This window comes from Pongo abelii, chromosome 3, assembly GCF_028885655.2.
Source record: "Pongo abelii isolate AG06213 chromosome 3, NHGRI_mPonAbe1-v2.0_pri, whole genome shotgun sequence".
Taxonomy (NCBI): Eukaryota; Metazoa; Chordata; class Mammalia; order Primates; family Hominidae; genus Pongo; species Pongo abelii.
In genome coordinates this window covers 95,366,673-95,390,486 of record NC_071988.2, presented here as the reverse complement: position 1 = coordinate 95,390,486, position 23,814 = coordinate 95,366,673, and the positions used below count along the sequence as shown (strand labels likewise).

General features: G+C 34.1%; 1 protein-coding gene across 11 annotated transcripts in view; it reads right to left on the bottom strand.

The window, feature by feature from the left end:
• Window positions 1–23,814, bottom strand: part of MTHFD2L (methylenetetrahydrofolate dehydrogenase (NADP+ dependent) 2 like) — a 145,335-nt gene that overhangs the window by 99,123 nt on the left and 22,398 nt on the right. For 8 of the 11 annotated variants that reach the window (XM_024246335.2, XM_024246336.2, XM_054554055.2 and 5 more), the window contains 2 exons: window positions 3,197–3,349; window positions 1,679–1,786 (listed from right to left, as the gene is read on the bottom strand). In XM_024246335.2, the coding sequence (XP_024102103.1) occupies window positions 1,679–1,786; window positions 3,197–3,349 (261 nt within the window). Of the gene's footprint in view, window positions 1–1,678; window positions 1,787–3,196; window positions 3,350–6,716; window positions 6,900–7,300; window positions 8,647–10,444; window positions 10,517–11,407; window positions 11,550–11,658; window positions 11,748–23,814 lie in introns of those variants that run through there. The other 3 variants (XM_063723457.1, XM_054554058.1, XM_009240078.4) reach the window with 3 other exon arrangements.

Genomic DNA, 23,814 nt, shown 5'->3' with positions numbered 1-23,814 from the left:
TTATTTTTCCACAGAGCTTTGCGTTTTAAAAATTATGTCATAAGTATCATGTCAATCGAGATCCTAAAACAAGTATCATTGAAAGTTTGAGATCAGGAAACTTGAATTCAACAAGGCTAATAATAAGAAATCTATATATCTATATATGCTGTATGTGTGCATGCATGTGTGCATGTGTGCGTGTGCTGTACATGATGAGCACATAGGTGTCTATCATTCTGGTTAAGTATTAGAAAGCAAGCAGAAAAGTAGCCCATTCTCTTCTTTGGAATTAGAGAAACCAAGGAAGTACTATATCAAAAATTAGGGGGAGAAAGATCAGAAGTAATAAATGGTAAAGAAAGTACAAAACATCTCTAACACATAGATAGACCAATAACTACTTCTATTAAGAACATGAAAACTTGGTGTTTTACCTAGATTAGAACAAGATGCAGAATTCAGCAGACAGTGATAAGCTGAATAACCCTTGTGCCCTCCTCCCACAGCACTGGCTCAGACAAGCACAAACAATGCCCCATTACCCCTTTGCTGGATTTTCTTTTCATTCCATCCCCATTTCCATCTCTGTAGTGGTTCAGTCAGGCTGGTGGGAAAAATTTTAGTTTTAAATGCCACAAATCTTCTTGGAAGGTCTGAGGGTTTGTATAACTTCAGTAATAAATCTGTCTGAAGGCAGCCTAGTCCCCTTACCTTTAGTTAAATAAACTAGAGTAGAAACAAAGGAATGTGGAGAGTTTACCTAACTAGCTTGTTTACTCGTGTGGTCCTAAGACTAACCTTTGATCTACAGCTGGTGCTTAATTGCTTTCTACTTGGGAAGTCCACAATGTCAATTACACTCTAATGGTGTTGACCCAAGCCTTTGTCAATTAATCTTTACTGAATAAATGTAAGTCTTGCTGACTGATTGAGACCATAGTCACAACTGTTTACAGCACTCTGTGTGGAGTCTGTAAGCGGCCCAGATGCTCAGCTGGACTGGTGAAGCAGAATATCTGTGTGTCAGTGTACTTTATTCATCCATCGTTGGGTCAGGGTCTGTGGGACAGACCCCTGCACATTTCCGGGGAGCTATTCTGTATCTAGCTATTAGACTACTGAAGAAACCAAGGTCTTGGGATGATGTTCAGATGACCAACACCTGGAATGGCTGCATGTTCTCTAAGGCTAACACATCTTCCTGGGCTTTGTCAGTGACGTGGAGTGTCACTACTACTCATAGGACAATAACTATTTGTTTAACCTATATAATCAGATAACAACTCTAAGCCTCAGCTTTCTTGTCTGTAAAATAAACTAACTAGCTGATTTCTAAAGTGCTAAGACCTTGCCACTATAGGAATTCTACATCCAAGAGATGTCTTGCTTTCTATTTCCTGAGGCATGTGAATTTTTTGTATCTAGTAGCTTTGCACCTTTCTTAATGTCTGATCGTTAATTATTTAAACAAAGTACATATAGCCAAAAGAAAAAAAAATAGAGAAAAAGGCCACATATTTTCAGTAATTCCTACAGTCACTTTCAAGACTCTCACATCACTAAATGAGGAATAAAGGAGACTTTGAACTGCATAAACCCACAAATATAATAAGCTGCATTATCAAAAGTGTTTACTTGATGATGTAAGAAGTAAGAACACTGCAAGAGAGTGTAGAATCTGCAAGGTTCTACCTACCTCCTGGCCGTTCATGCTCTCCATCAGTGTGTAAAAGCATGGCAATAGGCATCCCTACATTCTTGGATCTTCCAGCCACAACCACATTTTTTCCAAATGTTTGAATTCCTTAAAATAGAGTTCGGTTTAAATGCGGAATTGACAACAAGAAGTAAATTAAACATTTGTACAGCCAACTGAAACATTCTTTTAAAAATTTCTAATTAAATCTGAATTATTATGTGGCTTTTCTATAATATGAGCACATTCATTATTTATAAATAATTCATTTTATGCTTCTTTGATTTGTCACTTCTCTGATTATGTCCTCATTAAAAACTACAGACATTCTTAAGTTAACATTAAGTTACTTTTAAACATTGAGATTCACATTAAGAGTTAGAAGTGTAGAGTCTTAACATATATTAACATATATAATTATAAAATAAGCAAAGTACAACAATGTCGAACTTAATTGGCAATCAAATTTTGAGCAACACTGGAACAAAACAAGTGAGAAAAGAGGCATTTTTCACAAAGCTCATGCATTTTACTCCATAGGAAAGAAGCACTCAACTTACAGACTTAGAAAGATGTAAAAAAATAAAGCCTGTAGAACCTTCTACTTCTTTTGGACTCAGTTTCTTCATAAGTAAAGCAAAGAAGTTAGAACTAAGGATTTTCCAATACTAACACTGTAGGAGTATGATTCTAGGATCTGTTTTCCCTTGGAAGTTTTTCTTTCTCAGAAAACAGATTAGAAAGGAGAAAATGTCACCAAAAATAGAAGTAACAGTGATGGAGATAGGAAAATCATCAATATATAAGGCAATTTGGGGTTAATTAACATAGAGGTAAACATCTGTATACATTGTAAGAGTCTGTGAGAACATTACCGTATCCAGTACAGTACAAGGGTAAATGTTTAAAATGAAAACCCAAGCCAATAGAAATGATAACTATGTGATCAGCACATATTTTTAAAGGTACAGAAAAATATATTTTAGAAAAGTTTTCATCAAAATGCATGAAGTTTATATTTTAAAGGTAGACATATACCACTACTATGTGGAAAATTCACTTCCTATAAGTTGCAACTGCAGTTATCTATAACCTGGCTAATGTTCTGCATTTCATTTTATTTTGGATTTTTTTTTCTGTTTGTTTTGTTTTTGAGACAGAGTCTTGCTCTGTCGCCCAGGCTGAAGTGCAGTGGTATCATCTTGGCTCACTGCAAGCTCTGCCTCCCAGGTTCATGCCATTCTCCTTCCTCAGCCTCCCGAGTAGCTGGGACTACAGGTGCCCGCCACCACGCCTGGCTAATTTTTTGTATTTTTAGTAGAGACAGGGTTTTACCATGTTAGCCAGGATTGGATTATGTTTTGACTTCTACAATTTTGTATCTCTCTGTAGACTGACGTTTTATGGCTTATGATTTTCTGTCACTCTATAGGACTGAGGTAGTCCTATCAAGTCTCAGTGCACAAAGGCTCAGCTCAGCACCTAGCATCCATGTCCTGCAGACCACAAATTACCAACCTGTTCTTTTTATTATTTCCCAAACAGCACTGGCAGTGGCAGGTATGAGAGAATGCTGATCAAGGCACAATCTTCCAATATTGATAATATGAAATCCATCTACATCTTTTTCCGGGGCAATTCCATTGCATATTGTTCGCTCATCAACGTGGTCTGAAAAATAAATAAAATTTGTCTAATTTTAAAATTTCTATTTATTTGGTAGCCTGAAAAATGAAATCTGAGAATCTAAAGCCACATCACTTATAATTCGGCTCTAAGAAAGGTGTAAAGTCATTATTATTGTTACTATTATTTGCAACCAAAATAGTAAGCCAAAGTGCTCTTGACTGATAGCTGTAATAAACTGCAGTTGGAGTATATGCTATTCCAGAGCCAAAAGTGGCTGGACTGATGAAAGAAAAAAAATTGTGAATTAAACAATACCAATGAGATCTGGTAATAGTCAGGTGTCATGTCTCTGTTTCAGTAAGTTTGTATATTTACAGGGTTTGAATCCACATTTCTCGACACAAGACAGTTCTCCTAATAGGCTTCTATTAAATACTTTGAATATTGGAGATTAAAAGGTGTTTGTTAGTGTTAAGAATAGTCATAACATCATGAGTTCTTAGCTTCCTCTTAAATGACATAACAAAAAATCTAATATAAAACACACACACACACACATCTTTTCTCTAAAGCATTGTCACAGTGAAATAAAAAATATTACTATGATTTGCTATATGGAAGAAAACACAACCTGAGTAATAAAGTAATCAAATGAAATATGGGATGCCATCATCTCATTTTTTAAAAGTAAGTATAGAAATATAAAAGAGGGTCCTATAACTCTATGCAGAGTAGTTTAAATTACCACTAACCTAACAATTAACCCATGAGCCTAATATACTAAAAGTATATTTTCTATGTAAAAGTTTATTCGGCCATTATATAATGCGATTTAGACATAATTCTTTAAAACATTATAAAAGTCCAAGTTCAAACTCTTCAGAAAGCTATGCCTTGGGTTTTATATCTTTTGTATTCTGAAAGTGTGCTACTGCTACCTTACTTTAAGTCAAGCTAATTAACCATAATTAGATTACAAAAGTCCTGGAAATATATAAAAGTATTCATTTGAATCATATTCAAATAGAAACTGAGTCTTTGGAAAGTCTCTCCATTCAATAGTTTTTCACTTTTAATAACTGCATTCAGTCTAGAATGTTTTAGCAGGGCCTCCATCTATTTTCTCTACAGCTAGAAGATCATCATATAGATTCTAGTCAAACTTTTAAAAGAATACATATTTAACTTATTACATGAAGGTAAAAACACTGGTTCTTTTTTAAAAAAAATCTAGGTGATGATGATGGTAAGTCATTTTTAAATCACCTACCACTCATGCAGAAGCTTCATGACATTGATATTTTTTACAATGAAATGAAAAGCTTTATACATGAAAAGAAAAACAACTATATTTGGAGTATCTATTTTTAGCTAGGACTCAAATTAGTTTATTTCTAAGTTCAAAACTGGCTAATATATGCATGGGCTGCACTACTGATTAAAAATAACTCAACAAGGACTCTTTGTAGATTTTAAGAACCATTCTCCAAACAATAAGCCTGAGTTACACTGAATTTTGCCATCTACCATTTTTTGCGCTCCCATTCACTGAAAATAACATTAAAGCTGTAACAAATATTTCAGTTCACACACCAGCTGAAATACTTGAGAAGAAATATAAGCATCTGAAAATCTGGAAGCCAGAACTGGAGACTGGTGGTTACAGATCTGTCCTCTTGTATATGCCAACTTCAACTCAGATCATAATTCAGATCACCATTTTGGTTTGTCTTAAGTATTTAAGTATTAGTAGTTTAAAAGACAGATGAATGGACATACAAAATGTATAGCAGATTCATAAAACCTGAATCTAAAAGGAAAAGAGCTTCATATGAGTAGATGAAAAAAGTGAAGATCATAAAAATCCAGAAAACCAATTCATTTATCATTTTTATGTAACTCTGCTATCTCAGCAGTGTATTAAATCTAACATATATCTTTTTCCAGGAGAGATCTACCTATTATTATGTAATATACAGTATATAGCAATAATCTGAACTACTCTATCTACATTTAAAAAGTGCTTTACAATGATTATATTACCTTTACATCAATTTCCTTTTAATTTTCATAGTTACTAGGGATAAAAGTAGAAAAGGTATGATCATGCCCACTTTAAAGACAAGTTTAAGGAGTTACAGTCAATCTCAAATCACTACTAAGAATACAGAATTTAAATCCATCTTTTTATTCTAAGATCAGTTTTTCCTTTTGTATCATACAGAAGTCATAATAAATATTAATCATTTTAAATACCATTCAAAAATTAAAATCACAGAGGCCTCCCTCCAAACTCCTAATAAGACATTTGATAACTCTAAAATATCCCAAGAAATGTATTGTTTCTCCCAGGGCTCCAAATATAACACTATTCCTAGATTAAGTAACACTTGTCTAAGCACATGCAAAAAAGCATCAAACATTTTACATTTAGGATTACAGGCAATCCTACTTCCTTTTGTTATATGAGTAAGAGAAATAAATACATTTCCTGTTTGTGACTGACTGCTACTAAAAGTCTCCCAAAATCTCACCCTTGGGGCACATGACTTGAACAGAAAAAAACAATCGTGAGACTCAATAGCATCAATTTTCTCACAACAGTTATACAACATGTTTGATTCAGAGGATACATTGGTAAACAACAAACAACTTAATATCTTACCCAAATGAATGATAAAACTGGTTTTATTCACTTTGTGTTTTCCCCCCTTCTATTTAAAGTTATGAGAAGTCATTAAATCATGCTAGGAAAAACAGAAGTCATCAAATCAAAATCTGAACCACTGTAATAAAACAGCTCAGATAATGCCTTTAGGACACTGTAGATTTACTATATTGAATGAATATATGTTTTGTATGGGTTTTTTTTTTTTTTTTTTTGAGACAGAGTCTCACTCTGTTGCCCAGGCTGGAGTGCAGTGGTGTGATCTGAGGTCACTGCAACCTCCGCCTCCTGGGTTCAGTAGATTCTTCTGCCTCAGCCTCACAAGTAGTTGGGACTACAGGCACGTGCCACCATGCCTGGCTAATTTTTGTATTTTTAGTATAGATGGGGTTTCACCATATTGGCCAGGCTGGTCTCAAACTCCTGACCTCGTGATCCACCTGCCTCGGCCTGCCAAAGTGCTGGGATTACAGGCATGAGCCACTGCGCCTAGCCACTGAAGATATATTTTTGTGATGTATTTATAATATGCTTAATTGCCTTTGGACAATAAACAGAAAAAAAAGGAACAAACAAATTACTGGCTTATTTTCCACCTATAGATTTTTACAACATTACTGTTTAAAAATACCACCTTCCACTTCCCCCACATCTGTTGGATAAGTGCAAGCTCATCAGTATAGTAAACATTGTGTCCTTTAGCTTATTTTTCCTATAGTCTCTTCTCTGTGTGTTCCATACCTTTACCAACCAGCATCATCACATGCCGTCCACTCTAGTCACACCAAACCATGTCCTTTCCCCAAGCCTTTAGCATTAACTTCTGCATTGCTATTGCTCATGATGACTGTTTTCACTACTAATCCTTTCTTCTCAGTTTTTTTCATATCCTATTCATTCTTCAACGCATTGATCAATTGCCCCCTGTTGAAATGATCACAAATTGAAATAATATTTTTTTCCTCTGCTTTCCCATGGAACTGCTATAAAAAATACTTAGCACACTAGTTCAGTTAATGATATTAGTTGTTTAATTATCTCTATCATTTATGAATGTGAGCCTTTTAGGACACAGTCTATCTTAAACTGATTCACTTATAAGTACTCCATCTCAGTTGATGGTGTGAAAAAAAATATCTTGGGCCCCCAAAATCACTAAGCTAAAGGGAAAATTCAAGCTGGGAACTGCTCAGGGCAAATCTGCCTCCCATTCTATTCAAAGTCATCCTTCTGCTCACTGAGATAGATGCATGTTCTGATTGTCTCTTTTGGAAAGGCTTGTCAGAAACTCAAAAGAATACAACAACCATTTGTCTCTCATCTACCTGTGACCTGGAAGACTCCTCCCCTGCTTCAAGTTGTCCCCGCCTTTCTGGATGGAACCAGTGTACTTCTTACATATGTTGATTGATGTCTCATGACTCCCTAAAATGTATAAAACCAAGCTGTGGCCCAACTACCTTGGGCACATGTTTTCAGGACTCTGAGGCTGTCTCATGGGTGCAAGTCTTCAACCTTGGCAAAATAAACTGACACTTGTCTCAAATTTTCGGAGTTCACAATGGGAAACCCATCCTTCTGTGCTACTTGCCAAGAAAACCTGGAGTCATCTTAAATATCCCTCTTTCTCTCACACCTAACATCCAAACCATTGGAAAATCTGTTGGCTTTCTTCATAATAATATATCTAGCACTTTATCAGTCTCACCATGTTCATGATACTACTCTGCTTTGAGTGAACATTATTCTTCCTGTCAATTCTTGAAACAGCCTCCTAATTCGTTTCCTTCTTCTATACATGCAACCATACAATTTATTCACAAAACAGCAATAGAGTTATACCTTTGAAATGCATATTTGATCACATTGCTTTTCTCAAAACCCTGCAATGTTATTACCTTAACAATTGCAAACAAGGCTCTACATGATTTTTACTGCACCAAAACCATAGCTATGTGTCTAAGCCCATCACTGGTTACTCTCGTCTTCTCTCAATCTATAAGCATCAAGCTGGTCCCCTTGGTGTTCCCTGAAAACATGAGGCATTTTGCCACCTTAGCTATAGCTTTCTATCTGCCTGGAAGGCTTTCCTAAAAAAGAACTGTCACCTAGGCTAAATCCCTCCCTTCTTTCAAATGTTTTCTTAAATACCACATTCTCACTATTAAAAGAAAAAGTTCAGCCAAATTAAATTTAAAGATGTTTAATTGAGCAATGAACAATTAATGAATTGGGAAGCCCCCCAGAATCACAGCAGATTCAGAAAGACTCCAGCACAGCCACATGGTAGAAGATTTATAGACAAAAAAAGGGACAGGACACACAGAAATCAGAAGTGAGGTACAGAAACAACTGGATTAGTTATAGCTCAGTGTTTGCCTTATTTGAACATGGTTCGAGCAGCTGGCTACACTTGATTGGCCAAAACTCAGTGATTGGCACAGGTGTGGGCCACGATTGGTTTACACCTCCACTTGTTATAGTTCACAATATACAGAAAAACCTTTAGGCTGAACTTAAATATGTAAGGAGGCAGCTTTAGGCTAAACTTGATTAACATCAGTGAGGACAATTCTGACCACACTAAAAATGTAGGTTCAGTTTCTAGTGATTGTGAAGTAGCTTATATTGGACTAAACTTCTTACAGAAAACAACTGCAAACTTCAGTAAAATCATTTGAAAAAACACAAAAACAACTATGTGAAAAAAATGGAAAGTCACTAAAAACAAACAGATGTAGAGGAAAGTAGATAGCTGAAAGAAAAAAAAATCACTGATAGAGTTCTCCACTTTAAAAGCTTTTCTAGCCACAGGGCAGCTAGAATTTGGATAGAAATATTCAGTCCTACTTGCTTAGGAAATCAAAAGATGAAGTTTGGGGCTAACACCATAGTTGAAAATTGAAGCGATATATCCAGGAAAGGAGAAAGCCACAGAGAGGAGTCCCATACATTGTATACAAATTCTGTATCTCTGAATGACCCCTGAACAAACACACAGGAAACAAATCCCAAGAAGCTCATCTAAGGATAAGATAACTTACCAGATACTGTACCTGTGGTTCACCAGAGGAGAAACAAATCTTTAAGTCCTCATTCTGATACAGGCATTTATAAAAAACTTTACAATTAACATCCTACTTAATAGTGAAATACTGAATCTTTTCCCTCAAGATCTGAATAAGGTCCACTCCCACAATTTCTAGTTAATGCTTTGTTGGAAGGCCTAGTGGGTGTAATAAGATAACAAAAAAATAAAGAGGCATAGAGATCAGAATAGAATAAGTAAAATTCTCTGATCACAGATGGCATAGTTGTTTATGCAGAGTGTGCTTAAAAATTTATAAAACAATAGAACTAATAAAGTGAATTAAGCAAGATTACAAAGTCAATATAAGAAAACAATTGAATTCCTGATACAAGTAGTAACTATCAGAAAAATGAAATTTTATAAATACTCTTTACAATAGCTGACAAATCATAAAATGCTTAGGAGTAAATTGTTTAAAATTTGAGAATAACATCTATAATAAGAACTACAAAAGACTGCTGACAAATGACATAAATAAATAAAAGGCATACCATCTTCATAGATTGGAAGACTCAATGATGGTAAAATGTTAATTCCCAAACTGATTTATAGAGTCACTGCAATCATCTCAATCATAATCCTATGTTTTTTTTGTTAGATTCTCAAATGTATATGAAAATTTAAATGACTTAGAATATAATATCCAAAGCAATCTTGAAAACAAACAGAGTTAGAAGGTTTACAATAGCTGACTTCAAGACTTGCTACAAAGCTACAGTAATCTAGACAGTGTGATACAGGCATAAGAACAGACAAATAGATCAATGGAACAAGAAAAGAGAGCCCAGCTTTAGAGTCACACTTACAGAATGTGAATGCCACAAAAATGCCATAGTAATTCAATGCGAAAGGAAAGTGTTTTCAACAAATAGTATTTGAACAGCTAGGCAGCTATATTGTAGGGGGTGGGGGGGCAAAACTTACTATGATGACTATTTCATACTACACAGAAAAATTAACTAGAAATCAATTAGAAATCTAAACATAAAAGTTAAAATTATATAGTTTCTAGGTGAAAATTTAGAAGAATATCATTGTATGCTGGGTGTAAGAAAAGGTTGCTTAAAAATAACACAAAACACATAAAGCATAAAATAAAAATATCACCAATTAAACTTAAGAAAAATTAAAATCTTATGCTCATCAAAAGGCACCGTTAAGAAAATGTACAGGTAAGCCAAAGACTGGGAGAAAATATTCGCAAAACACCTATCAGTTAAAGAACTTGTAACCAGATATATAAAAAAAAACACTCAAAGTTAAATCATTAAAAGATAAATAACATTTTTAAATGAGCTAAATACTTAAACAGCCACTTTACAAAGTAAGATATTGAAATGGAATATGTATATGAAAAAAAAATCAGAACAGTGGTTACCTGAGTGTGAGGATGAAAGAGATAGCGACTGTCTGGGAAGGCGCATGAAGAAACTCAGTTGACAAAAATGTTCTATGATATGATAGGGGTTTAGATTACATGAGAGTTTACATTTTTCAAAACTTATGGAATCATACATATAAGATGTGTACATTTCAATGCATGTAAATTTCACATAACATAAATAATGAACCTTAATGATGTATACACTAAAGTTTTAGGGGTATATTAAGTGTTCTTACCTTTAAATGCTTCAAAAATAAAATGGATAGGTGAATGAACAAATGGATAGGTATGTGACAAAACAAATATAGCATAATGTTAACAACTACAGAACCTAGTTTGAAGGCATATGAGTGTTCATTGTACCAGTCTTTTAGTTTTCCTGTATGTTTGAATTTTTTATAACAACATGTTGGGAGGCGGTCAGATAAAAATACAACCTGTCCTCCAACATCCTGATCCCTCCTACCATGATCTACTTCTTCCTTTTTCCGACGGCATATCAACATCTAGTAAATATATTTGTTTATTTATTATATTTATTTTTTATTACCGCCTCCTCTGCTACTCAAAAGGACAGAAATTTCTGTCTTTTTCTTTTTCACTTATCCACAGTACAAATAATAGTGCCTGGACCATAGGGGCACTCAATAAATAGTTATTGAATAAATGGCTACTATTAACCCTAATTTATAGATGAAGAAACTGAGACAAAATTAGTGGGCAGCTGGACATAGTAAGAAGAACAGGCTGCCATAAGGAAAATATATCTGATCCTTCCATATCCTCTAACATCCTCCTTTTAAAAGTATAAAGAGGTCAGGCACAGTGGCTCATGCCTGTAATCCCAGCACTTTGGGAGGCTGAGGCGGGTGAATCACGAGGTCAGGGGTTTGAGACCAGCCTGGCCAACATGGTGAAACCCTAAAAATACAAAACCCTAAAAATACAAAAAATTACCTGGGCGTGGTGGCAGGTGCCTGTAATCCCAGCTACTTGAGAGGCTGAGGCAGGAGAACTGCTTGAACCCAGGAAGCGAAGGTTGCAGTGAGCTGAGATCAAGCCAATGCACTCCAGCCCAGGCAACAGTGTGAGACTCCATCTCAAAATAAATAAATAAATAAATAAACAAACAAACAAACAAATATAAAGAAAAACCAAAGGTGGCTTAGGTTAAAAATCATAATTTTTTTTAATATTGTTGCATCTACCTTATTGACTATCTGGTACTATTACATCCTCCAACATAAATTTAAGGTGAAAGATTCATGTTTCTTGTTTTTCATTTACTTCTTCCTTTCTGCACATGAAAAAAAAAATCCAGGTAAAGCTTTATGCTAATAGATCAAAGCCCACATCCTGAGTGTGTATACAATGCCCTTGAAAATTCACTCATTTATTTACTCAACAAATATTTACTGAATGTCTACCATATTACCAGTAGGGGTTTAGAATATATAAGTGATGGCCAGGCACAGTGGCTCACGTCTACACTTCAAGAGGCTGTAATCCCAACACTTCAGGAGGCTGAGGTTGCAGGATCACCTGGGGTTAGAAGTTTGAGACCAGTCTGGCCAACATGGTGAAACCCCATCTCTAGTAAAAATACTAAAATTAGATGGGCATGGTGGCCGGCACCTGTAATCCCAGCTACTCGGGAAGCTGAGTCAGGAGAATCACTTGAACCCAGGAGGCAGAGGTTACAGTGAGCCGAGACCACACCACAGGACTCCTTTTAAAAATACAATACAATACAGTGAGGCTCTGTCTCAAAAAAACAAAAATGAATATATAAGTGAGGCAAACAGACAAAATTCTTGCCTCTGGAATTTATATTTTAATGGAATAAATGTCTGCCTACTCAAACTACCTATAGTCTCTCAATGATTTATTTTCTAGGAGTAAATGAGAGATACTTTTGGAAACTGTGTTCACTGTTCTCAAGCCAATAAATATTTAAGTTACACCCTCTGGGATCTACATCAAGATTTCAAGACAGCAAATACTTATCAGATGCCTACCACTTTCCCAATATTATTTAAGAGTTGTTTCATCATCAAGGGACAAGGGGACAGAAAAGGAATGGGAACACACTCTAACCTCGCTGAGCTACTCCACCCCAAATTCTGAGAAGACAGTGGAGCTTGGAGGTAGACTGGAAGGTGTTCTCTAGGCCGGAAAAAGGTGGGTCTGGCTCTCCACCCTTCTGAGCCTCTCCTACAGCCAAGAAAACTGCCCCAGGATGTCCCCAGACAGGCTTACTTCATAGGATGTAAAAAAATAAAAAATAAAAATTAATGAAGTTGGAACCTACACATCACGCAAAGGTTGCTAACCTTTACCGTATATAATTCTCTTAAGTGACCTGAAGAGTATATGGAGATCCTAAAATTATCTTGTTCTTGTAAGCAATGTTAAGGACACCTTGGTTTATTGAGCCCTTGGTAACTTCTGTCAAATATACAGTACTGTCCTTGAAATAGTATATAATCTATAGAAGAAAACACTTAGATTAGTGAACATGCCAATTCTAATAAGCTTCTTTTAAACACACAAGGAGAAAGAAAATATGTTGCTTTGGAAAACTCACTTGCAAACTTTTCAAGGACAATGATTTATTCTCAAACTGCTTTCTGACTATTTGGTCAGTACCCTGACTAAAAGGTACCTTTCCCCCGGGTACCTAGTACAAAGTTATATAAATTCTAGGTAAATATTCGTTGACCTGGTAAATGAATGATGAGGGTCAGAAAACTAACATATAACTAGATATTTTAAAATACTTTCCACAGAGAAATATCCATCTTCCATAGGGCCTTTTGATTTTGGTAAATGCTTTGTCATCATTTCAAGCTGAATATACTCAAAAACAGATGAGGATATAATGGTAAAGAAAAAAACAAAATATGAAAAATAAAAAAGTAACTTGTTCAAAAAATTCATGACTTTGAAGATATTGTGAAAAGTAAATCATCTCAAGTTGGATGATATAACAAATTTTTTATAATTGTTCAAAAAGATGTAATTCTATAGATTTGAGCCACTAAAAATCTCTGGGCATGGTTTCCACATGAATATGAATGAGAGAGAGAGGCATAAGTGGCTATAGACACCAACCAATCCCACTGTTATGTAAATTATATCTCAGTGATTTACTCACCTTCCAGTGTAAACCATTAATCTTTTTTTTTTTTTTTAAAAAAAAGGGAAGAAAAACACTGCTTGCTCAATGCTGCCATCATGTGGTTAACACACTTTACATGCAAGAGAGTAGTCTTCACTTTTCTTCCCCTTGCTAATAAATTCTTTGATATAAACCTCCCTCTGAGAAAGTTTTTTTTTTAAGCTGGATAAATAATATTATGAGGATGGCTTTGCTTCTATGTGACTAAACAAACAATGTCAAAAAGAATTTGAAACAAAATATCGGGTATTTTTTCTTTGAATGAACTTCAAGTGTAGAAATTGGATTAATCATAATTCATGGGCTTGTGACACAACCTCAATATTGGTCCAAACACAATGCAATTTAAATTAGTTTTTCATAATAAATTAGGCATATGCAAATCTACTACCCCAAACAAAAGTTATCGCCTTGATCTATATTTAACCTTAATTTATATTTAACCTTATAGTCTACCCAATTAGTCCATTCTCTGTCCTGCTCCAAACAGATGTAAATTTCATCCTGAGTCCTGTGCCTGTCATTCTTTTGAGTCCTTTACTATATAGTTTTATTGTATTTTTTCTATTTCTAGTAGATTTGCATTTTCAATAAACAGCTTTATTGAAGAATATTTGAATAGACTGCATACATTTAGAGAGTACAATTTGATAGGCTTTGATATATATATACACATATATACATATATACACATATATACATATATACACATATATACACATAGACACACATATATACATATATACACATATATACATATATACACACATATATACATATATACACACACATATATATATACACACATATATATACATATATATATACATATATATACCTATAAAACCAGAATCCTAGTCAAGATAATGAACATATTTACCATTCTGAAAACTTTTCTCCTACTCTCTTCATAATCCTTTCCTCTCTCCCTTTCCTATCCCCTTAGCCCCAACTATCTATAAACATTTGTTATGGACTGAATTATGTTCCCCCGAAATTCATATATTAAAGCTCTAACACTTAATGTGATGGTAGTTAGAGATGGGACTTCTGGAAGCCAATTAGATTTAGATGAGTTCATGAAGGTAGGGCCCTTGTGATATGATTTAGTGTCCTTATAAGAAGAGAAACCAGAGAACTTGCTGGCTTTCTTCATCTTGTGAGGACACAATGAGAAGGCTCTGTCTGCAAGCTAGGAAGAAACTTCTCACTAGAACCCAACCATGCTGGCACCGTGATCGCACATTTTCAGCCTCCAGACTGTGAGAAAATACATTTCTGCTGTTTAAGCCTCTCATTCCATGGTATTTTCTTATGATAGATGAAGCAGACAAATACACCATGGATATGCTGTCAATTCATTAGTTTTCATTTCATATAATTTTATTTAAAGGGAATCATAGAGTATACACTCTTATTTGTCTAGATACTTTCACTCAGCATAATTACTTTGAGATTAATCTATATTGTAATATGCATCAATATTTTGTTCCTTAATATTGCTGAGTAGTATTCTATTGTATGGAATATCACAGTTTATTTATCCATTGACCTGTTAATGAACATTTGGGTTGTTTCTAGTTTTTAGTTATCACAAATAAAGATTCCATGAACATTCATATACAAATACTTGTATGGACATATGTTTCATTTTCTTTTGGGGAAATACACAGGCATGGAATGGCTGGACCAGTGTGTGTATGTGTGTGTGTGTGTGTGTGTGTGTGTGTATGTGTGTGTATTTAATGTTTTAAGATACTGCCAAACTATTTTCCAGTTTTCCAAAATGTACCATTTTGCATCTCCACTACAGGAGAACATGAGGGTTACTATCCCTCCACATTATCACCAATGCATTGTAGAGTCAGTTGATATTTTAATTTCAGCCATTCTAATGGGTTTGCAGTAGTATCTTGTTAATACTTTTCATTTGAATTTCCCTAATGACTAGTGATGTTGAGCATCTATTCATATGCATATTTACCATTTGTATTTCTTCTTTGAAGTGTCTGTTCAAATACTTTTACCATTTTTGCTCTTGCTATTCTCTGTGTCTGTCATTATTTTTAGAAAGTTTCAGCCATGATTATTCCAAAAGTTTTTTCTGCCCTGTTTTCTCTTCTCCTGCTATTCCAAATGCATGTACCTTTTGAAAATATCCCACAGTTCTTTGACATTCTATTCTGGAGCGGTTTGGGTTTCTTTTCCTCTTTGTGTTTTATTTTGAGAAATTTCTACTGGCATAACTTCAAGCTTACTGATTCTTTTCCTGGCCATTTCCAGTCTACAGTTGAGCCCATCAAAGCATTCTTCATTTCTGTTAAGAGTGTTTTTAATTTCTAGCATTTCTTTTCTAGATATTCTTTTGCATTTGAATATCTGATTGTTCCAGCCAGCACTATTTGTTGAAAATCACATTCTTTCTGTACTTATTTGCCTTTCCACTTTTGTCAGAAATCAGTTATCAATGTAAGTGTGAATCTCTTTCTGGACTCTCTATTTTGTTTCGTTGATCTGTTTTTCTATCTTGATTCCAATACTACATTGCTTTGCTTACTGTAGCTTTATAACTCATTTTGACATCAGGCAATGTTAATCCTCTATGTTACTCATTTTCAAAACTGTTTGGACCATTTTAGGTCATTTGCAGTTCCATATGAATTTTACGCAGTTTCTCCCAAGTTTTTACTAAGGTCACCTTGAACCTACAAATCAGTTCGAGGAAAATTGGTATTTTAACAATATTTAGTCTTCTGATCCATAAACATGGTTTATTAATCCATTTATTTAGGCCTCCTTTAGTTTGTCTCATAAATGTTCTGTAGTTTTTAATATACAGGTTTTTCCCATCTTTTGTTAAATTTGTGCCTAAGGATTTCATATTTTTGATGCTATTATAAATGTATATTTAAAATTTCAATATCTGATTGAAAGTATACAGAATAAAAATCGATTCCTCTATATTAAGCTTGTATCATTCAATCTTGCTAAACTCACTTATTAGTACTAGTAGCTGTTTTTTGTTTTTTTTTTTCATGGATTCCCTTGTATTTTCCACATGGACAATCATGTCATCTGCTTTTCTTGTCTTATTGTGCTAGTTAGAATTTCCAGTGCAATGTTAAATAGACATGGTAATAGTGGACATCCTTGACTTTCTTGATTGTAAGAGGAAAACATTCAGTGTTTCATAATCAATTATGATGTTGCCTATAGATTTTTCATACATTCCCTTTAGCAGCTTGAAAGAGTTTTCTTCTATTATTAGTTACTTGGAAGTTTCTCATCAGGAACTGATGATGAAATTTATCCAATACTTTATCTGTATCTATGGAAATGATTATGATTTTCATTTTTAGCTTGTTAATATGGTAAAATACATTGTTTATTGTTCTAATGTTAAATCGTATTGGATTCCTGAAATAAAACATACTTGGTCATGATGAATTGTTTTCTAAATTGTTGGATTTGATTTGTTAATGTTTTGTTAATACCTTTTGAATCTATCTTCATGAATGATACTGACTCGTAATTCTCCTTTCTTGTAATGTCTTTGCAAGGTTTTTAGTATCAGAGTAATGCTGGCTTCAAATGTGTTAGAAAGCATTCCCTCTTCTTTATCACTATTCTTCCTTAAATATTTGGTAGAATTCACCAGGGATGCCATCTGGACATAGAGCTTTCATTGTGGAATGGATTTGAACTACAAAGTCAATTGCTTAACAGAGCTATTAAGACATTTCTTTTTGAGTGAGCTTTGGTAATGTATATCTTTCAAGGAAGTTGTCCATTTCATCTAACTTGTCAAATTAATTGGGATAATGTTATTCAGAATATTCCTTTATTTCCCTTTTAATATCTGTAGAATCTGTAGTGATATTACCTCCCTAAGTCCTGGTATTGGTCAGTTGTATCTACTCTTTTCCTTGATAGGTCTAGCTTTTGGTTTTACTGATTTTTATTAATTTTCTATTTTACATTTCATTAATTTCTGCCCTGATCTTTATTATTTCTCTTTTTTTGCCTTTTTGTTTAGTTTGCTCTGATGTTCCTACCATCTTAAAGTATAAGATGAGATACTGATTTCTGACCTTTTTTTCTTTTCTAAGATATGTGTTTAGTGCTGTGTATTTCCCTTAAGTACTGCTTTAATAGAATCCCACAAACTTTGATGTATTACATTTTCACAAAAAGTTCAAAACAATTTCAAATTTCTCTTTTATTTTCTTATTTGACACAGGGGTTATTTAGAGGTATGCTATTTACTTTTCAAATATTTAGGAATTTTCCCGATTTTTTTTTTTTTTTTTTTGAGATGGAGTCTCGCTCTGTCGCCCAGGCTAGAGTGCAGTGGCTTAATCTCGGCTCACTGCAAGCTCCGCCTCCCGGGTTCAGGACATTCTCCTGCCTCAGCCTTCCGAGTAGCTGGGACTACAGGTATCTGCTACCACGCCCAGCTAATTTTTTTTTTTTGTATTTTTCATAGAGACGGGGTTTCACCGTGTTAGCCAGGATGGTCTCGATCTACTGATCTCCTGATCTGCCCGCCTCAGCCTCCCAAAGTGCTGGGATTATACGCATGAGCCACTGTGCAAGGCCTTCCAGATGGTTTTGTTACTCATTTTTAATTTAATTCCATTGTGGTCAGAGAACATGTTTTATGTGACATGAATTCTCTTAAAATTGAGATTAGTTTTATGGCCTAGAATGTGGTATATACTGGTAAATATTCTACATTAACTTGAAGAAAGGGTATTATCTGCCATTTGGGAGAGAGTATTCTATAAATTTTAATTATGTCAAATTGGCTGATATCATACTTCAACTATTCTATATCTTTACTGATTTTCTGTCTACTTGTTTTCTCCATTATTAAGAGGTTTTGAAATATGGCTATAATTTTTTATTTGATTATTTTTCCTTGCAATTATATTAGCTTTTGGTTCACATAATTTCAAGTTTTCTTATTAGGTATATAAGATATTAAGATTGTTATTTACTTTTGATAAACCAGCTCCTTAATTATTACATAATGACCTCTTTATCCCAAGTAATATTTTCTGCTCTGAAATATACTTTCATATTAAATAGCTCTTCCAGCTTTCATTTGATTCATGTTAGCATGGCATATATTTCCCAGTCTTTTGCTTTAACCTCCCTGTGTCCTTATAGTTAAGGTGTAGTTTCATGTAAGCAACATAGAGTTGGGACTTGATTTTTATCCAATTTGACAACCTCTGATGTTTAATTGGATTATTTACATTACATTTTCTAGGAATAAATTTAACATCTTTGTCGTCTTTTCTCCATTGTTCTGTATTCCTTTAGATTAACTGAATATCTGTGATCATTCTACTTTTTCTTATTTGTTGGCTTATTAGCTATAACTCTTTGTTGTGTTATTTTCGTGGTTGCTTTCGGTTTCATATTATACATGTTTAACTTATCACAGGCTACCTTTAAGCAACATTATGTCATTTCACATATATTACATGAATCAAACAATAATATTCCACCATTTCTTCCATACAAACTTTTGTGCTATTGTTGCCATATGTTTTAATTGTATGTTACAAACCACAAACTACATTGTTTTTGGCTTTGGTTAAACATTAATTATCTTCTAAAATAATCTGAGTAATAAGAATAAGAACAATATATTATAACATATATATATATACATGAATAATATATATTTATTCAGGTAGTTACCACTTCCAGAGCTCTTAATTCCTTGGACAGATCCATATTTCCATCTAGTATCATTTCCATCTAGGTGAAGGACTTCCTTTAATATCTCTTTTTTGTTGTTGTTGTTGAGATGGAGTCTTGCTCTGTTGCCCAGGCTGGAGTCCAGTGGCATGATCTTGGCTCACTGCAACCTCCACTTCCCAGGTCCAAGCAATCCTCTTGTCTCAGCCTCCTGAGTAGCTGTGATTACAGGTGTGCACCACAATGCCCAGCTGATTTTTGTATTTTCAGTAGAGATGGGGTTTCCCGATGTTGGCCAGGCTGGTCTTGAACTCCTGACCTCAAGTGATCCACCCAAAAGTGCAGGGATTACAGGCATGAGCTACCACACCCAGGCCTTTTAATATTTCTTAGAGCATAGGTCTGCTAGTAAATAGTTGTTTTTAGTTTTGAGCTCTCTTCCTCACATGTCTCATAAAAGACTTTTTGCCTTTGTTTTTGAAGGTATTTTCACTAGGTATAGAATTTTGGGTTTACAGTTTTTTTTGTTTTTTCCTCTTAATACTTCAAGATATTGTTCTATTGTCTTCTTGCTTGCATTGTTTCTATCAATAAATATTCTGTCACTGTCCTCTTTGTTCCTTTGTATGTAATGCCCTCCCCCAACCCCCTTATTGCTTTTAAGATTTTTTTCTATCAGTGGTTTTGAATAATTTGATTATGGTGTTCTTTGGCATAGTTTTCTTCATGTTTCATGAGCTTGAGAGTTTGGTGAGCTTCTTCTTTGATCTGTGAGTTTATAGGTTCAAAAAAATCTGAAATCCCAGTCATTTATAAAAGGGTATTTATTTCTTATTCATGTCAAGTCCAATAAGAATTCTATTGCCCTACTTTTTGTAATTTACAACCATCTGTAATACCTAGTTTCCAAGAACAATGCAACAGAAACAGAAGTGAAGGAGGAGGGCACAACAGCTTTTAACCGTCTGTCTGGAAGTGGTTCCAAAAATGTCTCTTCCTTTTACAATCTATTGTCCAGTAGTCACACGGCCTCAATCTAATTGCAAAGAGAAGCCTCAAAATATAAGAGGACATGTGGGTATTTGGAGAACTTAAATTGTCTCTATCACAGAAAAAGAGGAGGTTCCAAATAGAGAACAACAGAATGAAAACAACTTAGGGGGCAGGGGCTGGAAAAGCTTCCCCAAAGCAATGACATTTACACTAAGATCTAAAGGGAGAAAGAACTCAGCCCTTGTATGTTTGAAAGATAACCAGTATAGTGAAGAGGTCAGAGGCTAACACATTATTCAAGTTATAAAATATGCATTCCTAACATGGCCTCTATACAATAGATAGTATATAGCTATAGAAAACTTTCATGGGTGCGGGCACAAGATCTTCACCAATCTTGATCAGTTAAATTGTTTATGCAATCTCTTACATGTAGAAACATATGCAGAAGGATGACACGTAACACACAAAAAAGTGGTGCTGACAAACTACAGGATTCACTCCTTTCTTCAACAGCATTCACTAATTGTGTAACAGATACAAGGCAGATTACAGGGTTATAATGTTTACTGCAATTCTCCCTATGTGGAATTATTCTACACACTCAAACACAGAACTGGGGTTTCTCCATAGAGAAAGGAAAAATAAATTCTAAAACAAAGTAAAATTAAAATTTAGAAACCATCTTGAATTAAACAGAATAAAATAGGAAAGAGTTCAGAATGATAAAAAAAATTCCCACTCTGGTCAAACATTTTAATAATAATCAGTATTCTGGATGCATAAATTTGATAATTTCTCATGAAAAGTAATTATAGCAATACCTTTTTTCTCCAAATGAAGAAATGAGTTTTAGACAAATACACATATCTCCATGCTTACTAGTTAGGTGGATATCCACATTTTTATGCCTACTAATTATTGGAATATTTTATTTATGTTAAATCTGCACCGTGAACTCAAACTCTTCTAACTCCCCTTCTTTAGTTTTATCCTTTAATCCTATAGTTCATTCTCATTTCTTTGTCCAATTCCCTTGAATAAACTGGAAGGTGCTAATTCTCAAAGGCTTCAAACTAGACAACTGAAGAGAACATTTGATAAACTATTTCAGAAAAAGATAGGTAAGATAGAGTTTACCTAATTGAGTTCCAGAAATAAATGAGAAGCAGACTTCTCAGAGAGCAAGTAAATACAAAGCGGGTAAGCAAGCATCTCTCTTGATGCTCTCTTAAATTTCTGCGGTAGGACTGTGACTATGGTACGAAGGATGCTACACTTGGTTCTCTTGACAACGCTCTGGTACTTACTCACTGAATGAACTCACACAAGTTACTCAGTTCACTCTTTTTCCTTAACCACAAACCTCAGACAGAAATAGCATCTACTGGTAAGGATTGCTGTGAGTATTAAATGACTTACTGAATATAAAGCACTTTTGTACAGTGCTGGCATTAGTAAATAGTACATATTTACCATTCCCGACACTTGTAACAGCTATCATGAAGTCACAGTTGTGAAACACCATATTCAAATTTCATTGAGTTGATAATTGTTTTTCAGCCTTAGATCTAAATGTTTTCACATAGTTCATATAATTTAAACCCTCTTAAATCAAATTCATCCTGCACCAAATTCTATTCTATAACAAATATTTATAGCAGAACTCCAGTGTGCTTCAAGTTTGTGAATATTATAATTTCCCTTTTATTGTTCTAGTTTGAAAAGGATGCCACTGGTTCCCAGTTTTAAAAGACTATTTTTCTAATTATTTTACTCTATATAAAGATACATACTCCAAAAATTTAACTTTTAATATGATATCAGTTTAATACATATAACTCAATAAAAGCTAAAAAAAAATAAAATGCCTACTTAGAAGAAAAAAAGAATATAACATAAATAACACACCCCTTTCTCACCTCGACAAAGTGATCACTTATTGATAAGAATCTATGCACAGTCAGGACAGGAGTAGGAAAGCATCTGCATTTGGTCATTTTTATTTCTCCTTAGCTTTAGGGTCAGCTACTGGACAAACAGCAGGGCTGTGTACTCTTACATCCCAAGTATTTCAAATCCTGAACAAAGTTGCACAGCTTCTGAACATAAACAAGGCTTAGCTTGTGACAGGCCCAGTACCATTAAACATGACAGAATTCTATCTCATTTCTTTGCTTCTTGCCCAAATGAGATGCATGGAAACTCCCTGCACATTCTGTTTAATCCTTATGCAAACCTGTCGTCAAACATTAGAATTATAATTCTAACTTGGAATTTATTTTACTCGAGACATTGCCCTAATTGTGAGAAATAATCTCAGATTTCTAATCATAAAATAATTTGAAATACACATTTACTAACTAAATTATAGAAAATAATTTTATATTATTAAGCTTGAAGGCGTAATCAACTAGACTCATTCATTTTTTCATTTGCTTATTGTTTAATTTGTTCATTACAACAATCTTATGAGATATACATAGGAGAGAGGCTGTATTCATCTACTTCTATACAGCCAATCTATCAAAATAACTAATGAGCTCCATTTATTCTGTAAAACATGAAGGCTGATGCCCAGCCCTTGCTAGACATATCAGAGAATAGTTAATAAACTATTCCTAACCCCACCAGTTGAGTTTCATAACCAAGAGACAATTTTTGTATTTCCCAGCCTGTCTTTGCCAGTTTTTTCATAGTAAATTCTATAACATAGGTAAAAATGATATAAATAAATGACAATGGAGTGCAAAAGGGAACAGTTCTTATTTGTAAGAAAACTAAGCTGAATGATCTGGAAAGACTCTCAAGAACTAAAAAGAATTAGTATGACTTAGATAACAGCAAGGCGACTTTGAAGACTGGGAGACATTTTGAAAATCTAGATGAATTTTCACTGTTTCACCGCAACCTGAAAATTACAGGCAATGAATTATAAGTATTATTAATGCCAGAAGATGATGTAGAAGTCCAATCAGTGGGCTCCAGAAAGCTTTTAATCTACTTTAAAGATTGATGAATGAATATTTAAATTATTTATTATATAACACAATGTTTAAGGTACATATGTATTGTTTTACAATTTTCTACTTTAACCAACTTTTTCAATTAACTAACAAACTATATGTTCCCAATATGTAGTATAAAAGATCAATTTTCAATTTTCTTTTTATGAGGAAAATAAGACTCATCAAAGTTAAGTAACAGTCAGTAAATCACAAAGCCACATTATAAATTCAGACTGTATATACCCATATTTGAATAATATCTTCTGCTAGCAAAAATGTACCAAAGCGCAATTACTAAAATAAAGTAGAGGCTACTTTGAAAGGAATAGTATATTTAATACGTCTTTAATCCCATTGCTATCATTTTTAAACCTTACCAAAAAGAAATTATGAATAAAAATAGGAATACCATTATTGAGCAAGGTAAAAACCGTAAAAAATATAGGTTACAAGTGTGGAAACAGGGAAAC